Genomic DNA, 20150 nt, shown 5'->3' on the forward strand with positions numbered 1-20150 from the left:
TAGTTTCTCTTCTGCATTGTTAGTAATGTTTTGTATACTGTTTATGCCATATATTAGAGCTCCTAGTTGTCCCTACTTTTTCTTCCGTGATCTTTATTGTTTTAGATTTTATATTTAGGTCTTTGATCCATTTTGAGTTAGTTTTTGTGCATGGTGTGAGGTATGGGTCTTGTTTTATTTTTTTTGCAGATGGCTATCCAGTTATGGCAGCACCATATGTGGATGGATTTATGTCTGGATTCTTAATTCTGTTCCATTGGTCTATGTATCTGTTGTACCAGTACCAGGCTGTTTTGACTATTGTGGTGGTATAATGATTGGTTCTAAAATCAGGTAGAGTGAGGCCTCCCACTTTGTTCTTCTTTTTCAGTAATGCTTTACTTATTCAGGGCCTCTTTCCCTTCCATATGAAGTTGGTGATTGGTTTTTCCAACTCATTATAGAATGTTATAGGAATTTGGATCAGAATTGCATTGTATCTATAGATGGCTTTTGGTAGAATAGACATTTTTACAATGTTAAGTCTTCCTATCCATGGGCAAAGTATGTTTTTCCTCTTATGTAGGTTTCTTGTGGTTTCTTGCAGAAGTGTATTGTAGTTTCCTTTGTATAAGCTTTTTACATCTTTGGTAAGATTTATTCCTAAGTATTTTATCTTCTTGGGGGCTACTGTAAATGGTATTGATTTGGTGATTTCCTCTTTGATGTTCTTTTTGTTGGTGTAGAGGAATCCAAATGATTTTTGTATATTTATCCTGTATCCTGACTCTGCTGAACTCTTCTATTACTTTCAGTAGTTTTCTTGAGGATTCCTTAGGGTTTTCTGTGTATAAGATCATGTCATCTGCAAATAGAGATACTTTTACTTCTTCCTTACCAATCCGGATGCCCTTTATTTCTTTGTCTAGCCTAATTGCTCTGGCTAGGACTTCCAGCACAATGTTGAATAAGAGTGGTGGTAAAGGGCATCCTCGACTGGTTCCCGATCTCAAGGGGGAATGCTTTCAAGCTCTCTCCATTTAGGATGATGTTGGCTATTGGCTTTGTATAAATGCCCTTTATTATGTTGAGGAATTTTACTTCTATTCCTATTTTGCTGAGAGTTTTTATCATGAATGGGTATTGAACTTTGTCAAATGGCTTTTCTGCATCCATTGATAAAATCATGTGATTTTTGTCTTTTGTTTTATTTATGCGATGGATTACATTAATTGTTTTTCTAATGTTGAACCTTCCCTGTATAAAAAAAAAAAATTTTTTTTTTTAACCTGGTATGAATCCCGCATCATCATGGTGAATTATTTTTTTGATATGTTGTTGAATTTTATTAGCCAGAATTTTGTTGAAGATTTTTGCATCTAAGTTCATGAGGAATATAGGTCTGTAATTTTCTGTTTTCATGGTGTCTTTACCTGGTTTTGGTATCAGGGATATGCTGGCCTCATAGAATGAGTTTGGGAGTATTCTATCCTTCTCTGTGCTCTGAAATACCTTTAGTATTAGTGGTGTTACCTGTTCTCTGAAATTCTGGTAGAACTCGGCAGTGAAGCCGTCTGGGACAGGGCTTTTTTTTCTTGGGAGTTTTTTGATTACCTTTTCTATCTCTTCTTTTGTTATGGGTCTATTTAGTTCTCCCTCTGTGTTAATTTAGGTAGTTAGATTGTTTCTAGGACCTCATCGTTTTTTCTAGGCTTTCAAATTTGTTACAGTACGATTTTTCACAGTAATCTGATATGATCCTTTTTATTTCAGTTGGGTCAGTTGTAATATTGCCCATGTCATTTCTTATTTGGGTTATTTGCTTCCTCTCCTGTTTTTCATTTGTCAGTTTGGCCAATGTTCTATCAATTTTGTTAATTTTTTCAAAAAACCAGCTTTTCGTCTTGTTAATTTTTTCAATTGTTTTTCTGGTTCCTATTTCATTTAGTTCTGCTCTAATTTTTATTATTTGCTTTCTTCTGGTGCTTGAGGGTTTCTTTTGTTGCTCTCTTTCTATTTGTTCAAGTTGTAGGGATACTTCTTTGATTTCGGCCCTGTTTTCTTTTTGTATGTGTGCATTTATTGATATAAATTGGCCTCTGAGCACTGCTTTCACCGTGTCCCAAAGGTTCTGATAGGAAGTTGGATTCCATGAATTTCTTTATTCCATCCTAATGTCCTCTATAACCCAGTCTTTTTTGAGCAGGGTATTGTTCAGTGTCCAAGTGTTTGATTTCTTTTCCCTGATTTTTCTGTTACGGATTTCTACTTTTATGGCCATTATTATGCAGTTGGATTCTCCTAAGGCTTGTTTAATGACCTAATATGTGGTCTATTCTAGAGAATGTTTCATGTGCACTAGAAAAGAAAGTACACTTGGCTGCTGTTGGGTGGAGTGTTCTGTGTATGTCTATAAGGTCATGTTGGCTGATTGTGACATTTAGATCTTCTGTGTCTTTATTGAGCTTCTTTCTGGATGTCCTGTCCTTCAGCGAAAGTGATGTGTTGAAGTCTCCTACTATAATTATGGAGCTGTCTCTCTCACTTTTCAATACTGTTAGAGTTTGTTGTATGTATTTTGCAGTTCTGTCATTATATGCTAATGGTGTATTGTCTCTTTAATCATTATATGGTGTCCTTCTGGGCCTTTGTGGTAGATTTAACTTTAAAGTCTCTTTTGTCAGAAATGAATATTGCCACTCCTGCTCTTTTTTGGTTGTTGTTTGCTTGATATATATTTTTCCATCCTCTGAGTTTTAGTTTTTTTGTGTCTCTAAGTCTAAGGTGTTTCTCTTGTATGCAGCGTATAGACAGATCATGTTTTTTTTAATCCATTCTGCCACTCTCTCTTTGTTGGTGCATTTAGTCCATTTATGTTCAGTGTAATTATGGATAGGTATGGGTAGGAGTTTATTGTTATTTTGTTGTCTTTTTTATGTGTTTTAGACAGTTTCTTTTTCCCAGTTAGTTTTTTGTGCTGAGTAGTTTATAGATTGTCTTTTCCTCTTATTTGTTGTTGTTGATTTTGTTTCTGCTGAGTCTCTCTTTTTTTTTTTTTTTCTTGTGTTTTATTTTGATGGGTAGGGTTGTTTGTCTTCTTTGTGGTTACTTTAATATTTAATATTTACCCCTATTTTTCTAAATTTAAACTTAGCTTTTATTTTTTTATGTCACCTTATCTTCTTCTCCATATGAAAGATCTGTGACTACAGTTCTTAGTCCCTCTTTATTGTTTTAATATTGTCTTCTTTTACATAATAACATCGTTGTTGCCCTGTTTTGAACATTTTATCTTGATTTATATTTGTGATTTCCCTGTCTGGGTTCGCATCTGATTGCTCTGTCCAGTGTTCTAGTCTTGAGTTGATACCTGATATTGTTGATTTTCTACCAGAGAACTCCTTTTAGTATTTCTGGTAGTTTTGGTTTGGTCTTTACAAATTCCCTAAATTCCTGTTTATCTGGAAATGTCCTAATTCACCTTCATATTTGAAAGACAGTTTTGCTGGATATATGATTCTTGCTTGGCAATTTTTTTTCCTTCAGTTCTTTATATAAGTCATCCCATTGCCTTCTTGCCTGCATGGTTTCTGCTGAGTAGTCTGAGCTTATTCCTAGTGACTTTCCTTTGTAGGTGACTTTTCATTTATCCCTAGCTACTCTTAAAAGTCTCTCTTTATCTTTGGTTTTGGCAAGTTTGAATATAATATGCCTTGGTGATTTTCTTTTGAAATCTACCTTATGTGGAGTTCGATGAGTGTCTTGGATAAATATCTTCTAATCTTTCACAAGATCAGGGAAGTTGCCTGCCAACAAATCTTCAACAATTCTTTCTGTATTTTCTGTTATCCCTCCCCGTTTTGGTACTCCAGTCACTCATAGGTTATTTGTTTTGATAGAGTCCCACTTGATTCTTAAGTATTCTTCATTTTTTTTAAATTCTTTTATTTGATTTTTCTTCAGATGTATTGGTGCCATGTGCTTTATCTTCAAGTTCACTAATTCTGCCTTCCACTTGCTCAGTTCTGCTTTTCTGACTTTCTATTGAGTTGTCTAGTTTTGTAATTTTATTGTTAATCTTCTGAATTTCTGATTGCTGTCTGTGGATTTTTCCAGCTTATTAAATTTTTCATTATGTTCCTGAATAATCTTTTTAATTTCTTCAATTGCTTTATCTGTGTGTTCCTTGGCTTGTTCTGCATAGTCTCTGATTTCCTTCTTGATGTCTTGAAGGGTTCTGTATATTAATATTTTGTATTCTGCATCCGGTAATTCCAGGAAGGCACTTTCATCTAGAAGATCCCTTGATTCTTTGTTTTGAGAGTTTGTTGAAGTAATCATGGTCTGTTTCTCTATGTGATTTGATATTGACTTTTGTCTCTGAGCCCTCTATAAGTTATTGTATTAGTTTGTTTTATGTTTGCTTACTGTATCTTAGCTTCTTGCTTTGTTTTGTTTTGATATGCCCAAATAGGTTGTTTGAATGAGCTAGCTTGATTATTTTCACCTTTGAAGCTCTGACGTCCTGTCACTGGATGAGTAAAGCTGTTATCAGGGATATTAGTCTAGGGGTCCATTCACATTTCTTGTATGGATTCAGCTCAGGTGTCCAGGTAGCTGCTTATCAAGTGTGTGGTACAGGCCTTGTCCTACAGTCTTAGAGGAGCAGAGGTTATTGGTGTAGGTACTGGTATCTTGTTGCAGCAGGGGGTCACACTCTGAACAAGGCATGGTGCTGAGAATTGTTCCCCAAGTGTTTCTGAGGAAAGCACGTCCCTCTTCCCTAGAGTGTGCAGGTGGGTGGGTTCTGCAGACAGATCATGGGCACCCAAACTTTTTGGCTGTAGGGACTGGGAGGTACAAGTTATCCTTGGACCCCTTTCGCGGGTGGCTGGGTGAACTGAGTGGAGCCACCAGTCCTCAGGTCCCTGATGTGGGTAGGTGAGGACCCTGTTTAATAGGCAAAGTGGTGTCAAACAAACACCCACCTCTCCGCTACACAGCTGAAATGGTTGGAGTCTGCCAACAAGGGCCTATTCTCCTGAAATAGGCCCACACAGGTCCATGCAGGGGGGAAAGGTACTCAAAGTCTACAGACCATTTATGCCTGGACAGGAGCCGCTTCTGTCCTGAGCTCCCCAGCTTAGTGGAGCTGGCAAAGTATCTTTTCCCCCAACTGCAGATTTATTCCTTCTCCAAGGCCAGGAGGATGGCTCTAGGCACTCAACATGTCCTATCTCAGGTCCAGGAAATCAACAGCTGCTGAAGCTGGCTTGGGAGTGGGGGGCGTGGTAAAATATATGCAGGTACTTAGCTTTTGCCGAGAGCTCCATTCTTCTCTGGTTCCAGAGGTGTGAGTAGGCTGTGTGGCTGGCTTCTTCTCTCTGAGGAAATTGCATTCAAGTGCTAGTACCAGCCCTCTGCAGCTGCTTCCAGGAATGGTGCCTGAGGGCTCCAGGTAATTCAGCTTGGGTAATTCCTCCCCACTTCTGAACTGTCCCTTCCTCCCCCTGCCGCTCAGTTCATTTTCTGACTTTGCCTTTGATGTTCAGGGCTCCTAGCTTGTCATAAATATACTCATTTCACTTTTTTTTCCCCAGGTCTTTGTTGTAAAAGGGCTTGCCATAAGTGTCTGTCTATTCTGTCATCTTGGCCCCGCCTCTCCATAGAGTTTATTTTTAAACTAAATGAGATGATGCATACAAAATGTGTATCAACATCTTAACAACGGGACCTCGGTTATTATAACTTTTCATTAAATGATTCTCTTGCTATTGTTGTGTTGTTGTTGCTATTATTATTAAGAGTGTTATTATTAGTTGTTATTATTTTAAGAATATTGATTTTGCTGGGGAGGAGAAGGTTAGAGATAGATTGCTAGCTTTGGAGCAAGAGTGATCAAAGTTGTTTGTTTAAAGAATGAATGAAGGATAGAAATATGAAGAAAATTATTATTTCTATGAGTGTAAAACTGATGGTAAGTTGCCAGGGAAAGGACTAATGGCAGGGATACAAAAGCATAGAAACCAGTCAAAGTATTGAGTGCTTTGTGTGTACTTAGGAAGTATGTATAAAACACCAACTGGTATGAGGTAGGAAAGCTATAGATTCATAGTACCCTCCCCAGCTATGGGATGGTTGATGCGGAGATAGAGACCCCACGTGATAGGTGACTTATCTTCATATTTTACATGAGAAAAATCAGATCCATAGAACTTAATTTTTTATTGCTCCATTCCACACAACTTGTAGAGGTAAAAGGATTCTAATCTAATTTCTTTCCAACTCCAACACCATGCTTTTCCCTTCTGAGCATGAGGCCTCTCAAGTCCTCTCAACTATTTGCTATTACACTGAACACTGTTGCATGTCTAGATAACTCCCCCTTGTTCATAGCATTATTTAAATTTCACATCCTTCAGGAAGCCTTTTTTGATTCCACAGTTGATGCAGATGCTCCTCTTCTCTGTTCCCACACTTTACATCTATTATTGTGACTAACTCATTGTATTATAAATTGTATATATACATATCTGTTTCCTTGGAGCTCCTTGGAGAATAAGTTGTCCATCTTAATGTCTTCCTGTCTCAGAGATCAATAAATATATGTTTAATGAATGAACAAATAAAGAATTAAATTAGGTGAATGAATAGATGTACAGGTGGATGAACAAACAAATTAAATAAGGAAGAATGATTTCCCGGTGTTGAATCTGTTTTCTGGTATGGTACTAGGCCAGCAACCACTACCCAAATTCCTCCTCATTAATGTGGAGGACCATTATTATGCAGTTGAACAGACAATTTGGCTAACATGTTTGCTAACAATTCCCAGACAGCTCACAAATCTTACTCATGAGCCCACAAACCCCTCATTCTTCTTCCAGATAGCCATGACTCTGTCAGTATTCCATTCTTTTCATCAAAAACTGTCAAGAACTGTGACGGGTATAAGAGTTTACCCTACTTGCAAGCTAAGAAGTTAGCCTGCCTTCCACAGTCTCATGGATGCTGGCAGAAGACTGGAGACTCCTGGGTCAGAGACAAAGAACTTCATTATTCACAAAAATAGGAGTAGTCGGAGTATGAGCATTATTTTGCTCTAGTTCTTCAAGCCCCAATTTCTACAGGGCAATGTGAAGAGAGTCAGGTGTTATATTCACACAGACTGAGTTGTATTACAAAAGATGAACCCTTAGTTTAGGGAACAAAAGTCTTCTATAATGGCCAGTAAGTAAACCTTCTCTTTGCTCTGGAAGGCTATGAACTATACAAAAATCTTTAAAAAGATAGTTGAGGCCAAGACAATCAGTTCCTCTGCTTGTGCTGAGATATCCAGCAGGTGCTATAGAGTAAAGGTTTCTGCAAGTGTGAGAGCTTATATAATATGAAATCAACCCTTCTATTTTCCCATTAACCATGTTCAGCTTTTACCAGATAATTAATTTAGCTTTGAGTAGTCCTAGTTCAACACTTCCTGGCAAAAAGCTTTGAAATGTAAAATATTGCCTTAGAATAACTGTCCCATTTTATGTTTTCTCTTTGGGAGCAAGATAAAAATGGGTTAGATAGTACATTTATATCCTAAAATGAACATAAGCAATGTCTAATAATACTTATTGGGGTCTTAGATATTTTAGTGCTTATGTTAAAAGTTTTAAAGGTTTTTATGCTAATTTACATTGCAGAGGACAAATGTGTTGATTTTTAAACCTTTCTTTAGCTTACAGGTTGCAGTGGGTCAAAAGAAAATGGTTCATGTGTTGAACAAAATAAACAAAACCAGTGTTTTGAATATGAAACTGATGAAAAGACGAGTGTAAGTCCTGAAGTTTTTTCTTGTTCTTATGTTTAATGGGAAAGATATGTCTTATTCTCTGTGGATGCTACTTCTAGTAGTGACCAAATAAAAGAAAATGTATAACTTCTGGATTTGGCCTTGTCAGTATATTGGGTTCACCTGCTACAGAGCTGGCACCGAATATGTATCATTTAGAGTAATTGTGTATTTTAATTTTGGGATCTGCATTTTGGTGCATATTCTTAAGTTGCTGGTGTACACACAAACATTTTTTAAAGCTATTTCATTTCTCCTTTCTTCTCCTGTCTGGTCCAGGCCCTCCAGAAAAACCCTCATATTATCCTTTGGTAGTGGTGCTGGTGGGTTTCCAGGTCCCGTCTCCAAACCCTCTTTTTGTTTGGCAGAGGGGAAGAGACAACAGCTTTCCATAAGTAGTCTGGAAACTGCTTCTCATCCCTTTTTTTGTGTGACTCTTATCTTGTGTATTTATTGAATAGAGGGAATCAGATGACTCACCTACAGGGTAACTTTAAAGAGGTCATAGTGCTTTGAATGATGTATTCAAGAAGAGCTTCAGAGCCCAGGGAAAGTATATGCATTTCCAAGTACAAGTCTTTTACTAATTGGCAACTTCGGATTAAATTTGTTTCTAATCAGTGGTCATAAATTCATCCTTTTTATTATAAAAAAATATTAGCCGCAATGATATAATGGGTGCTTCAGTCTCCATTTTATTCACAGAGACACCAAACTTAATCATGAAAACAATGTAAATAAATAACAAATTATTTTTAGGCACATTTATTAAGTGTTGAAAGCAAACAGTAAATTCTTTTGGGAGATTATTCCTTAAAAGCTGGATTTGTTGATGGATTCAAGAGCTTCTTGAAATGCAGCTCCAGTGATGTGTGGCCTCAAGATGCTTTCTTTTTGTCTTTCTCCTAAGTCTTCTGTTAGCAAGCAAAGATAGCCTTCATTATGGCTCCTTAGCCCTTCAAACTGCTTTCAAATATAGGGTGACGTGTCTACTGACACTCACTGAGTGGTAAATGTGAGAAAAGAAATAGTTTATGTACTGACTATCGTTTATAACCTGGACAGGCTTTCCAGCATTGCCAATTGATTGAGCCGCCTACTATTGACTTGGCCTTGAGATTTGTTGTAAGTTCTGAGGCAGTCCCAATCATGAGTTTTGATCATTACTTTGGGGAATTCATTTAAAATAAGAAACATTGAAGGTTAAATGTTCTGTCCTTTACAAGGAAACCATGGAACATAGAGCCAAATTTAACTAGCGACCAGTTTATGGGATGCCTCTAGAAAAGACCTCTTTCTTCTATGCTGAAAAATGTTTTTGCTTAAGGTAGAAGGTGTTATCTAAACTATTAGAGGCTATTAAAATATGCTAAATGTGCTTCCAGGAAAGGAAATCATTTAATTTGGCAGTGGCACTGTTTTTCTCTAAAAGAGGAGGAGGAGGAGGACAGGCATCCATACCAGATTCATGAATACTTAGAAAACAAATCTTTAGACTTCCTAGCTGTCTAGAAGGATATTTGTATTTTTGCTTCCTGAAAATGAAGTCACTCGGCCTAAGTAGGGTACAAATGTGCCAACTTGTCAGGAAGCTAAATTTAATAAATGCTGGCAAATATATTAGTGAAACTTTTGTGTTTTTATCATAAGAAAGCATATTGCTGGCCTATGCTATTTAAATTCTAAAATCTTCAGTTTTTTCATCTTACAGCATAGTTACAGGATTTTAACGAGATCCTGAATATGAACATGTACAGTACTACCTGGCAAATGTATATTTTCATTATATTGAAATGAATTGAATGTTTTACATTTATTTTATTGAGGTGGTGGACTCTTTATTACCCCCCCAGCCCCCCAAAGAAAATAGTTCTTAGGGTCTCCTTGGGTTCATGGCTGTGTTACATAAGAGTCCACAACATTTTTTTGCCTGGAAAAGAACTTCGCCAGGAAGAATCTCCTGCCTTGCTGATTTCTACTTGCACTGCATAAGTTCTGGTTGAATTAAAATAAACATCAAGGAGAATATTCTTAATTATCTAAGAAAAAAATGATTACATGACAAGTAAGAGGGTGGACATGATTACTGTATGAACATATTCAGTTATAACTATTCAGTTTGTAGACCATTCTTTAAATCATGCTTTGGAAATCACAGTTGTGTAGGTCTATTAAATATGACACCAGGATACTTTTTTTTCATCCTCAGAATTAAGGCATTAGATTAGGTTACTACTTCTAAGGATTCTTCCAAATCTTACATTCAATCATTTTATGACAGTCAATAGCAGAGACTATAAATTATATTGTATAAGTACAGGACCCACTGATAATATAATTAAAATGTTTTAGCTAGCAATAGCTAGAGTCCCAGACAAATGTAAACTTATATGATAGAGCTGTATCTAAAACAATAAGCAGGAACAGCTTCATTAGGCCATATCAATTTAAGAAAGTTTCATCAACCTAATCCACAGACCAATGGTTCTCAAAGTGTGATCTCTTAACTGGCTGCAGAATTTATTTGTTATAAAAGTAAATTTGGGGAATCCACCCATGACCAACTCAATCAGAAATGCTGAGAATGGAACCTAGCAATCTTAATAAGCCTTCCAGATGATTCTGATGCATGCTAAAGTTTGAGAACCACTTCTAAGAGCAGTACACCTCTGAGGAGTTACCCACCACTTTTCTTGTCACATGCTTTAAACTAGTCAATTTAGGGAAGGCCCCAAAATTATTCTTGTATTAATAAGCCAATTAAGCTGGAAGAAACTGCACCGTATGTCCTCTTTAGCTTTCCTATTTGCGTTTCTCATTTCTTCAGTGACCTGCCCAAAAATCTCTGGGGGCTTACTTTTTCAACATCATTCAGAAATATATTAGTATCCTATGCTATCTCCATTCTTTCACAGTTGCTCACTTCCTGACTATAGCTTCATTCAGAACAATCTTCTGGAAGCTATTTTGCAAGGTAGATGATGTCTTCCCTAAAGGTACACGTTCATGGAAATCAGAGTCAGAAATAACATTCAATTGCATTCCTTATCTGTGTCCAGCAAAGAGCCTTTTTTCCCTTTTAGCTTAATTTCACTATGTCAATAGATGCTATTCCCATCATTGAGCATTAGACAACAGATTTCTGCCCCCAACAAAGTGATGTTTTCAATTGAAGACTTCATCTTGGTTTGTCTTAAGTGAATCATGATGTTGCTACTTGTTATATAATGTGGCAAATAATTACAAAGGGAAATAAAAATCTGAAAAACTTGTTGTATATACGGTTTCCAGAATTGATGAGATTATGTAAATACAGTGGGAAAATTAATATTTGGAGAATTTAAATAAAAGACATCATTAAGAACTTTACATCTTTGTTATCGAAGAAACATTTTACTTTTAATATGCTTTGTACCTTTTTTTAAAATTTTATTTACATTATTCCCTTTGAACAATTTCAAGTAATTGGAAGTATGCTTTTAGGGGTATGCTATGTGTTTAAATAAACCTAATAACCAAAAGACAAAGCTTGGAGATTTACTATTCCAGAATACTAGTGAGAGACAATGAGGATTTTTAATCGCTCACAGAGAGACAAGGGACCTTGAATAAAGAATTAACAGGACTGGGTGACTAAATATGTTGAGAGTTGGGTGGTATTAGAATAAGAATGGGAAATTGGGAGGAAGGCTGACTAATGGATAAACAGGGTGAGTTCATTTATGACATCTAAAATTTAAGTAACAGTGGAACAGCTAAGAACAAATACTTTGAGAGGAGTTAGATATATTGGCTGAGAAATAAGCGTGATGCCAAAAGTGGGATGGTGTAATACAGTGGAAACAACAAAAGGTCTAGAGTCAGAGAACAGAGTTTGAATTTTGGCTCTAATAAAAATGAGCCATGTGACCTCGAGAAGGTTAAATAACCTCTATTTTTATTTGTAAAATGGGGATACTTACTATTGATCCTATCCTGCGGGAGTATCATAACAATCATGTGAAATTGTATGTGTGAAAAGACTCTGACAACTAAAAGCTCTAGTTATTGCACATATTTGGAGACATGAACAGAGCGCTAAGTGCCTCTTAAAAATATTTTAAGTTTTAGATATGGCTTTATTTTTTGTGTTTGATATTATAATTCTAATTTCCTCAACAGAAAACAGGTTTTCGTCAAGGTTGTGAATTAGAAGTTGTTGATAAAGGGATTAAGTAAATAGCATGTAAATACCACAGTGGATATGGCAGACAGGTCTCTTTTAACAAAAACAGAGAGATGACCAGGTGGGGAGAAATTTGACTATAGAAAACACATCAGACTAGGAAGAAAGCATGATATAGGAGTAGTTCATAGTTGGAAACTAGAAAACTTAGGTCGTAATTTCTGTGGTCTTACTATCTGGGTGTCCTTGGGCAAATCACTCCACCGCCCTGTGCCTTAGTTTCTTAACCTAAAGTGAAGGACTTTGACTAAATAATTTTTGGTTGCTTTAAAGTTATAGTACATTTTTAATGCTTTGATAGAATAAGGAATTATTTATTTTAGAGACTCCTGATAATGCCCTTAAATTTCTTTTCAGATTATAATATATATTTACACTTTTTTCAGCAACATTGTGATAAACAGAGAAAGTACTGAGGTTGTCAAGGATTTCATTTTACTTGGATCCACAATCAATGCTCATGGAAGCAACAATCAAGAAATCAAACAATGTGTTGCATTGGGCAAATCTGCTGCAAAAGACCTTTTAACATGTTAAAAAACAAAGATGTCACTTTGAGGACTCGGGTGCCCCAGACCCAAGCCATGTTATTTTCAATCGTATCATATGCATGTAAAAGATGGACAATGAATAAGGAAGACTGAAGAGGAATTGACGCCTTCGAATTGTGGTGTTGGGGAAGAATATTGAATATACCACGGACTGCCAAAAGAACAAACAAATCTGTCTTGGAAGAAGTGGAACCAGAATGCTCCTTAGAGGCAAGGATGGCAAGACTGCGTCTTACCTACTTCGGACATGTTGTCAGGAAGGATCAGTCCCTTGAGAAGGACATTATGCTTGACAAAGTACAGGGTCAGTGGAAAAGAGGAAGACCCTCCATGAGGTGGATTGACACAGTGGCTGCAACAATGAGCTCAAGCATAACAATGATTGTAAGGATGGTGCAGGACCGGGCAGTGTTTCGTGCTGTTGTGCATAGAGTCTCTATGAGTTGGAACCAACTTGATGGCACCTAACAACAACAACAACTTCTGTTTGAAACCCTCTGGTTATAGGATATTTACCACCTCCCAAGATAGCTCATCCTATCTAGGCAAGTTTGAATGTTACGGAGTTATTCTTTTTATTAAACCTGTAATATTCAAACTATTACTGAGTATATTTTCCAATGCCAGTGAAAGTATAGTGGCAAACGTCTAAATGCCTAGAATTTATGGGTTAATCAATTTTTTTGAATGTAATATTCTGGTTATTGCTGGCTAATTTGATTTACTAATTTAAAACATAGAATGCAATTATTTCTCATTTTCAGGTTGATGAAGATACTGTGCCTTATCTCTGAGCATCTTGTAGTGCCTCAGGGTCAATGTTATGCCTATTAAAGATCAATGACTGTACTGTCTGTACTAGGGATGCAGGAGATAAGGTTTTGTGTTACTGATGGACATTCATGAAGCTATTTTTGTAAGTCAATCCAAATATCAATTTATTTACTAACACAATAAATCTGGAAATGAGATTCTGGTTATTTGATATATCTGTGTTTAGGATCCAGGTTTATACATATGTTCGAAATTAGCAAAGTATACTCTGTTCAGATACAGGATACTTGTTATTGTTGTTAGCTGCTGTAGAGTTAGCCCCTGACTCATAGAGACCCTTTTCACGACAGAACAGAACCCTCCCAGTCCTGTGCCATACCGGTGGTCAGTGGCAGATCAAATGATTGTAATCTGTAGGGTTTTCACTGGCTGATCTTTGGAAGTAGATCTCCAGACCTTTCTACCTAGTCCATCTTAGTCCGGAAGCTCCCGCTGAAACCTGTTCAGCGTCATAGCAACATGCTAGCTTCCACTGACAGAAGGGTGTGGGCTGCACAGGAGGTGCATTGACCAGGAATCGAACCTGGGTCTCCTGAATAAAATGTGAGAATTCTACCACTGAACCACCACTGCCCCCCACAGAACACTTAGAATCAAACAACTGAAGTTTATGGTGTTTAATACCTTGCTTATAAATTCAGTGGTTTTACAAGTACAGCAAATTATCACTATAAGAATGTGGTAGCTGCAAGATTAGAGCTTGGAATTAGGTGATTAAAATTCACATCCTGGATCATCCAGTCAGTAAATTGAGTGACCACCATGCAAGTTTACCAGCTTTGTAGCTATATAAATTTGGCAGGTTAGTTCTTTGGGACCTAAGTTTTTTCACCTATAAAATTAATTCAGTGATTATGAATACTTAATGATATTAGGTACAGAACGTGACTAACCACAATCTGACACATAGTAAGTGCTCAATGAAAATTTAATGTTGAATCCGAAAACTGTTGTTTTTGTAAATATTTGTAAATACTTTTTTTTACCCTGGTTAGGGTAAATTACATCTTTAGAAATCAAACTGTATTAAAATATATAGACCGCCAATTTCATGTTAGACTCTTCATTCTGGCCTTATTAAAAAAAAAAAAAGAATTTTCCTCTGATATACTTCATTCATTCAAAAAATATTTAACATCTACTAAAAAAAAAAAATTTTTTTTTTTTAATGTGCCAGACAGGAGCCCTGGTGGCACAGTGGTTAAGCACTAGGCTGCTAACCAAAAGGTTGGGAGTTCAAACCCACCAGCCATTCCATGGGAGAAAGATGTGGCAGTTGGCTTCCATAAAGATTACAGCCTTGAAAACCCTATGGGGCAGCTCTACTCTGTCTTATAGGGTCTCTGTGTGTCAGAATCAACTCAATGGGAATGAGTTTGGGTTCCTTTTTTTTTTTTTTAATGTGTCAGACACTGTTTTAAACGCTGAGGACAGTCATGAATAAAACAGACAAACAAGGTTCCTGCTTTCATGAATAAACCTCAAACAGGGGAGATAGTAATAGATAAGTAAAGAAGACAATTTCAGGTTGTGATAATTGCCGTGAGGGAAACAAACAGTGTCAAGTAATAGAGAATAATGGAAGGAATCTAATTAAATTAAGGAGGTCAGTCTGGTAAGGTCTTACTGAGATGATGACATGTGACTGAAGACCTGAATAATAAGAAGGAGCCAGCCATGTGAGTATCCCAGGAAGAGAGTTTTAAGCAGAGAGAAAAACAGATTCAAGGCCCCGAGGAAAAATCACAGTGTATATTTGAGGAAGATAGCAGGCCAGTGTGACTGGGGTGTGGAAGGTGGCATGTGGGAAGGGCAATACTACTGAGATTATTTATATTGATTTGAAAGCAACATTGCATTTCAGACCATACAGCTTTTTACATTTGTGGCTTGTACAGAACTATTTGGATATCTGGGATCTAGTCAATGTACAACATTACATATAATAGTAGGAAAAACTGAGCCTCGTGAACAGTGTACTTGACTTTAAATGAAATTTATATAAATTTTAATTTGTTAGGGAAACACAGTATTTATTGAATGTTTTTATCATTTATAGCTTACCACTTATAATTATCTAAATTTCAAAGGTTGTTTAGATTTTAATGATAGTAAGAGAGAGCTTTATGGTATCAATTAACTATGTTTCAACTCATTTAAGTAAGCAAAATTGACATACAATTTTGCTTTTTAATACATTGGAAAACTGTTGTGAAAAAGCAGGTTAAAAGTGAACACTTCTTTGTTTTTTGTAGCAATTCTTGATTCACTCAAAAGTTTTCTTATTTAAAATTTTTATTTCTTTTACAAAGAGACACATACATTTAACTTGAGCAGAATATGTAGACTCCTGCCTTTCATGGATTATTTTCAGAATCCAGTACTATCTAGATATTTTTTCGTCATAGAAACTCTCTGGAAAAGTCAGTCCTTTTCCAGTTGGTCTTAATTTCCTACTTGTCCCTGGAGAGTTTGGAAATGAGGGCAGGTATTTTGCTATGACCTGCTGGCAGTCTATTTATTTTACTGAGCTAACATACTTTGCAGATGTCGTTCTTGAGCCTGTTATCCTGGGTATATGGGGAACAGACAGACAGGGATGGGAGTCTAGGTAAGTGGATTTCTTCTATTATTTCTGTTGGATCTAATCTTTCTACTGTGGAGTCCATTCCTTCTGGGGTTGCTCCCAAGGCCCTTATAAGGTATGAAAAGCCTGAGTGTAGGAGACCAGAGATGCACTTGTCTATTTGAGGGGGTCCCAGATTCCTTGGAAACCCGATGGGGCAGTTATACACTGTCTTATAAGGTCCCTTAGTTATAATTCTGTGTTAATTATCTACTGCTGCTATAACAGAAATACCACAAGCAGATGGCTGTAACAAACAGGGATTTATTCTCTCACAGCCTAGTAGGATAGAAGTCCATAATCAGGGCACCAGCTCCAAGGGAAGGCTTTCTCTCTCTGTTGGTCCTGGGTGAAGGTCGTTGTCATCAATCTTCTCCTAGGCAAGGGGCTTTTCAGCACGGGGACCCTGGGTCCAAAAGATGAGCTGCTCGTGGCACTTCTTTCTTGGTGGTATTGAAACAAACAAAAGCCAAAGACAAAGTAAAGTATTATAACAACATATGTAAAGACCTGGAGTTAGAAAACTAAAAGGGAAGAACACTTGGCATTTCTCAAGTGAAAGAACTAAAGAAAAAATTCAAGCCTCAAGTTGCAATATGAAGGATTCTATAGGCAAAACACTGAACAACGCAGGTAGCATCAAACGAAGATGGAAGGAATACACAGAGTCATCATACTGAAAAGAATTGGTCGACCTTCAGTCATTTCAGGAGGTAGCAGATGATCAAGAATCAATGGTATTGAAGGAAGAAGCCCAAGATGCACTGGAGACATTGGCAAAAAAAGTCTCCAGGAATTGACAGAATACCAACTGAAATCTTTCAACAAAGGGATACAGTGCTAAAAGTGTTCATTTGTCTATGCCAAGAAATTTGGAGGACAGCTAACCCAAAAGCCCAGCTACCTGGCATGAAAAAAGGTGATTCAACCGTATGTGGAAATTATCAAACGATATCATTAATATCAAATGCAATAAAAATTTTGCTGAAGATCATTCAAAAGTGGCTGTAGCAGTATATCGACAGAGAGCTGCCAGAAATTCAAACTGGATTCAGAAGAGGATGTGGAATGAAGGATATAATTGCTGATGTCAGAAGGATCCCAGCTGAAAGCAGAGAATACCAGAAACATGTCTACCTGGGTTTTATTGACTATGCAAAGGCATTCAACTGTGTGGATCATAACAAATTATGGATAACATTGCGAAGAATGGGAATTCCAGAACACTTAATTGTGCTCATGAGGAACCTGTACATAGATCACGAGGCAGTCGTTAGAACAGAACAAGGGGATACTGTGTGGTTTAAAGTCAAGAAAAGTGTGCATCAAGGTAGTATCCTTTCACCATACTTATTCAGTCTGTATGCTGAGCAAATAACCTGAGAAGCTGGACTACATGTAGGAGAAATATGGGATCAGGATTGGAGGAAGACTAATTAACAACCTGTGATATGCAGATGACACAACCTTGCTTGCTGAAAGTAGAGGGCTTGAAAAACTTCCTGATGAAGATCAAAGACTACAGTTTTCAGCATGGATTACACCTCAACATAAAGAAAACAAAAATCCTCACAACCGGACCAATAAGCAACATCATGATAAACAGAGAAAAGATTGAAATTGTCAAGGATTTCATTATACTTGGATCCACAATCAACAGCCATGGAACCAGCAGTCAGGAAATCAAAAGACGCATTACATTGGGCAAATCTGCTGCACAGGACCTCTTAAAAGTGTTAAAAAGCAAAGACGTCACTTTCAGGTGTAAGGTGCTCCTGACCCAAACCATGGTGTTTTCGGTCTCCTCATATGCATGCAAAAGCTGGACGATGAATAAGGAAGACTGGAGGAGAATTGATACCTTTGAATTACAGTGTTGGCGAAGAATGTTGAATATACCATGCACTGACAAAAGAATGAACAAATCTGTGTTGGAGGATGTACAGCCAGAATGCTCCTTAGAAGCAAGGATGGCGAGACTTCATCTCTTGCACTTTGGACATGTTATCAGGAGGGACCAATCCCTAGAGAAGGACATCATGCTTGGTAAAGTAGAGGGTCAGCGAAAAAGAGGAAGACCTTTAACGAGATGGATTGACACAGTGGTTGTAACAATGGGCTGAAGCATAACGAAGATCATGAGGATGCTGTAGGTCTGGGCAGTGTTTCATTCGCTATGAGTTAGGACGACTCGCAGGCACCTAAGGACAACAACAATGATAGGGTTGCTATGAGGGCACAAACAACAACAACAATAAGAACAACAACAGTTTGTAATTGGCCTGCACAGAGTCCAGAAGACCTTTGCATCTGTGCCACACTGTCAGGTTGTACCTAGGGAGGTGAAAACTGCTTGAAGATTTGAGGTATGATGAGATGGAAAGAGCATAGGCTTTGTATTTTGGGTTGCAGTCACCTGGATGCTATATCACCTAGCGCAAGTCATATAACCTCAGGGGCTTTGCTCTCTTCATCTGTAAAATGAGGATTATAATTCCTTCTTGAAGGGCACTGTGATGATCAGAGATAGTATTTATGAAGTATCTACCACAGTACTTCAGATAATAGCCATTTGGTAAATAACTGCTATTATTAATAAAAATGCTTACATTTATTACTGTTTTTTCTATCACAAGGGCAAACACCTAGTTTCAGCCACATGTAGTAGTTGTTGCAGCACTCCAGCTAGAAACTGTCTTTCTCTATCATAGATCAGACTGTTCCAAACCATAACTACTTGGATGAGGCTAGATTTGTCAGAGAAAATACCTGTATTTGGAAATAATCTTCAGCTACATGTACCAATCTATTTTATATATATGTGTGTACACACACACACACACACACATATATATAATGGCATAGTGATTAAGAGCTCAGCTGCTAACCAAAAGATCAGCAGTTTAAATCCACTATGTGCTCCTTGGAAACCCTATGGGGCAGTTCTACTCTGTCCTATATGGTTGCTAAGAGTCAGAATCGACTCCATATATATATATATATATATATAAGCCAAACCGAACTCCGATGTGGTCGAGTCAATTCCAACTCATACAGACCCTGTGGATTTCTAAGGCTGTAATCTTTATAGAAGCAGACTGCCACATCTTTCTCACACAGAATGGTTGGTAGGTTCAAACTGCTGACCTTTTGGTTAGCAGCCAAGTTAGGAACCGTCAAGGCTCTCTCTCTCTGTATATACCCATATATATTTCTTAACTATATGCATATATAACTCTCATATAGATAAGGGATACAGATAATAGGTTTTAATAGGTTGAAAAAATCTATCAGTAAAAAAATGGCATAAGTTGTGATTATTCTTTCATTCCACAAATATTTATTTTGCATCTCTTAAGCACCAGGTACTGTGCTAGGTGCCAGAGATATATATTACTTTTGCCTTCAAAGGGCTTAAATTCTAAGAGAATAGGCACAAGATATATTTCACTTTTAGATTTCCCCCCAAAGGAAAAATAAAATAAAAATGATGCATTTAAATGATTAAGGGAAAAGCTTAGTGCAAATAATTTACAAAATCAAATTTCCAACGATAGATTTTACAAAGAATCAATATGTTCCTAGGTTGATATCATTACCTTTAAAAGATATGAAGTAAAGCAGTTATGCTGTGAAATTGTATCTTGCCAAATACTTTTTGTGAAATCACACGCCCAATTGAGCTCTAAGTCTGTAAAAAAATGCTTCAAGCCAATGCCTTGTTAATTTTAAAAATAAAATAATGTTTCCCATGAGACGAAGGAATGGATTATCTTCTATTATCTTTACATCTGAGTAAAATCAGTGGAAGACAAGACATGCACAAAGTAGAAAGTTGAAGCCAAAGTGGGACTACACTTTAAAACGTTAAGCATTTACTTACATCTAAACATACATATACTACCCGATCAATCGTATGTAGTGAATACAACCTAATGAATATAGAACATGTATACTGGACATGCGTTTTCAGCATTTTTGTACTCAACATTTTCCAAGCAGAGATTGCATATACAGTTTGTGAAATGGCTGTTGAAAGTACTTTTATTTAATGGAAATCCACTGGATGTGTTTATGTAAGCTGATTGTATAAAGGTG

General features: G+C 36.9%; 1 protein-coding gene across 9 annotated transcripts in view; it reads left to right on the plus strand.

Moving 5' to 3' along the window:
• DLG2 (discs large MAGUK scaffold protein 2) overlaps positions 1 to 20150 on the plus strand; it is a 2175949-nt gene that overhangs the window by 376179 nt on the left and 1779620 nt on the right. For 8 of the 9 annotated variants that reach the window (XM_049891082.1, XM_049891084.1, XM_049891087.1 and 5 more), the window contains one exon: positions 7703 to 7798. The exons of the other annotated variant lie outside the window; for it this stretch is intronic. In XM_049891082.1, coding sequence (XP_049747039.1) covers positions 7703 to 7798 — 96 coding nt within the window. The remainder of the gene's footprint in view (positions 1 to 7702; positions 7799 to 20150) is intronic. 9 annotated transcript variants of the gene reach the window in all.

The sequence above is a fragment of the Elephas maximus genome, chromosome 7 (assembly GCF_024166365.1).
Source record: "Elephas maximus indicus isolate mEleMax1 chromosome 7, mEleMax1 primary haplotype, whole genome shotgun sequence".
Classification (NCBI taxonomy): Eukaryota; Metazoa; Chordata; class Mammalia; order Proboscidea; family Elephantidae; genus Elephas; species Elephas maximus.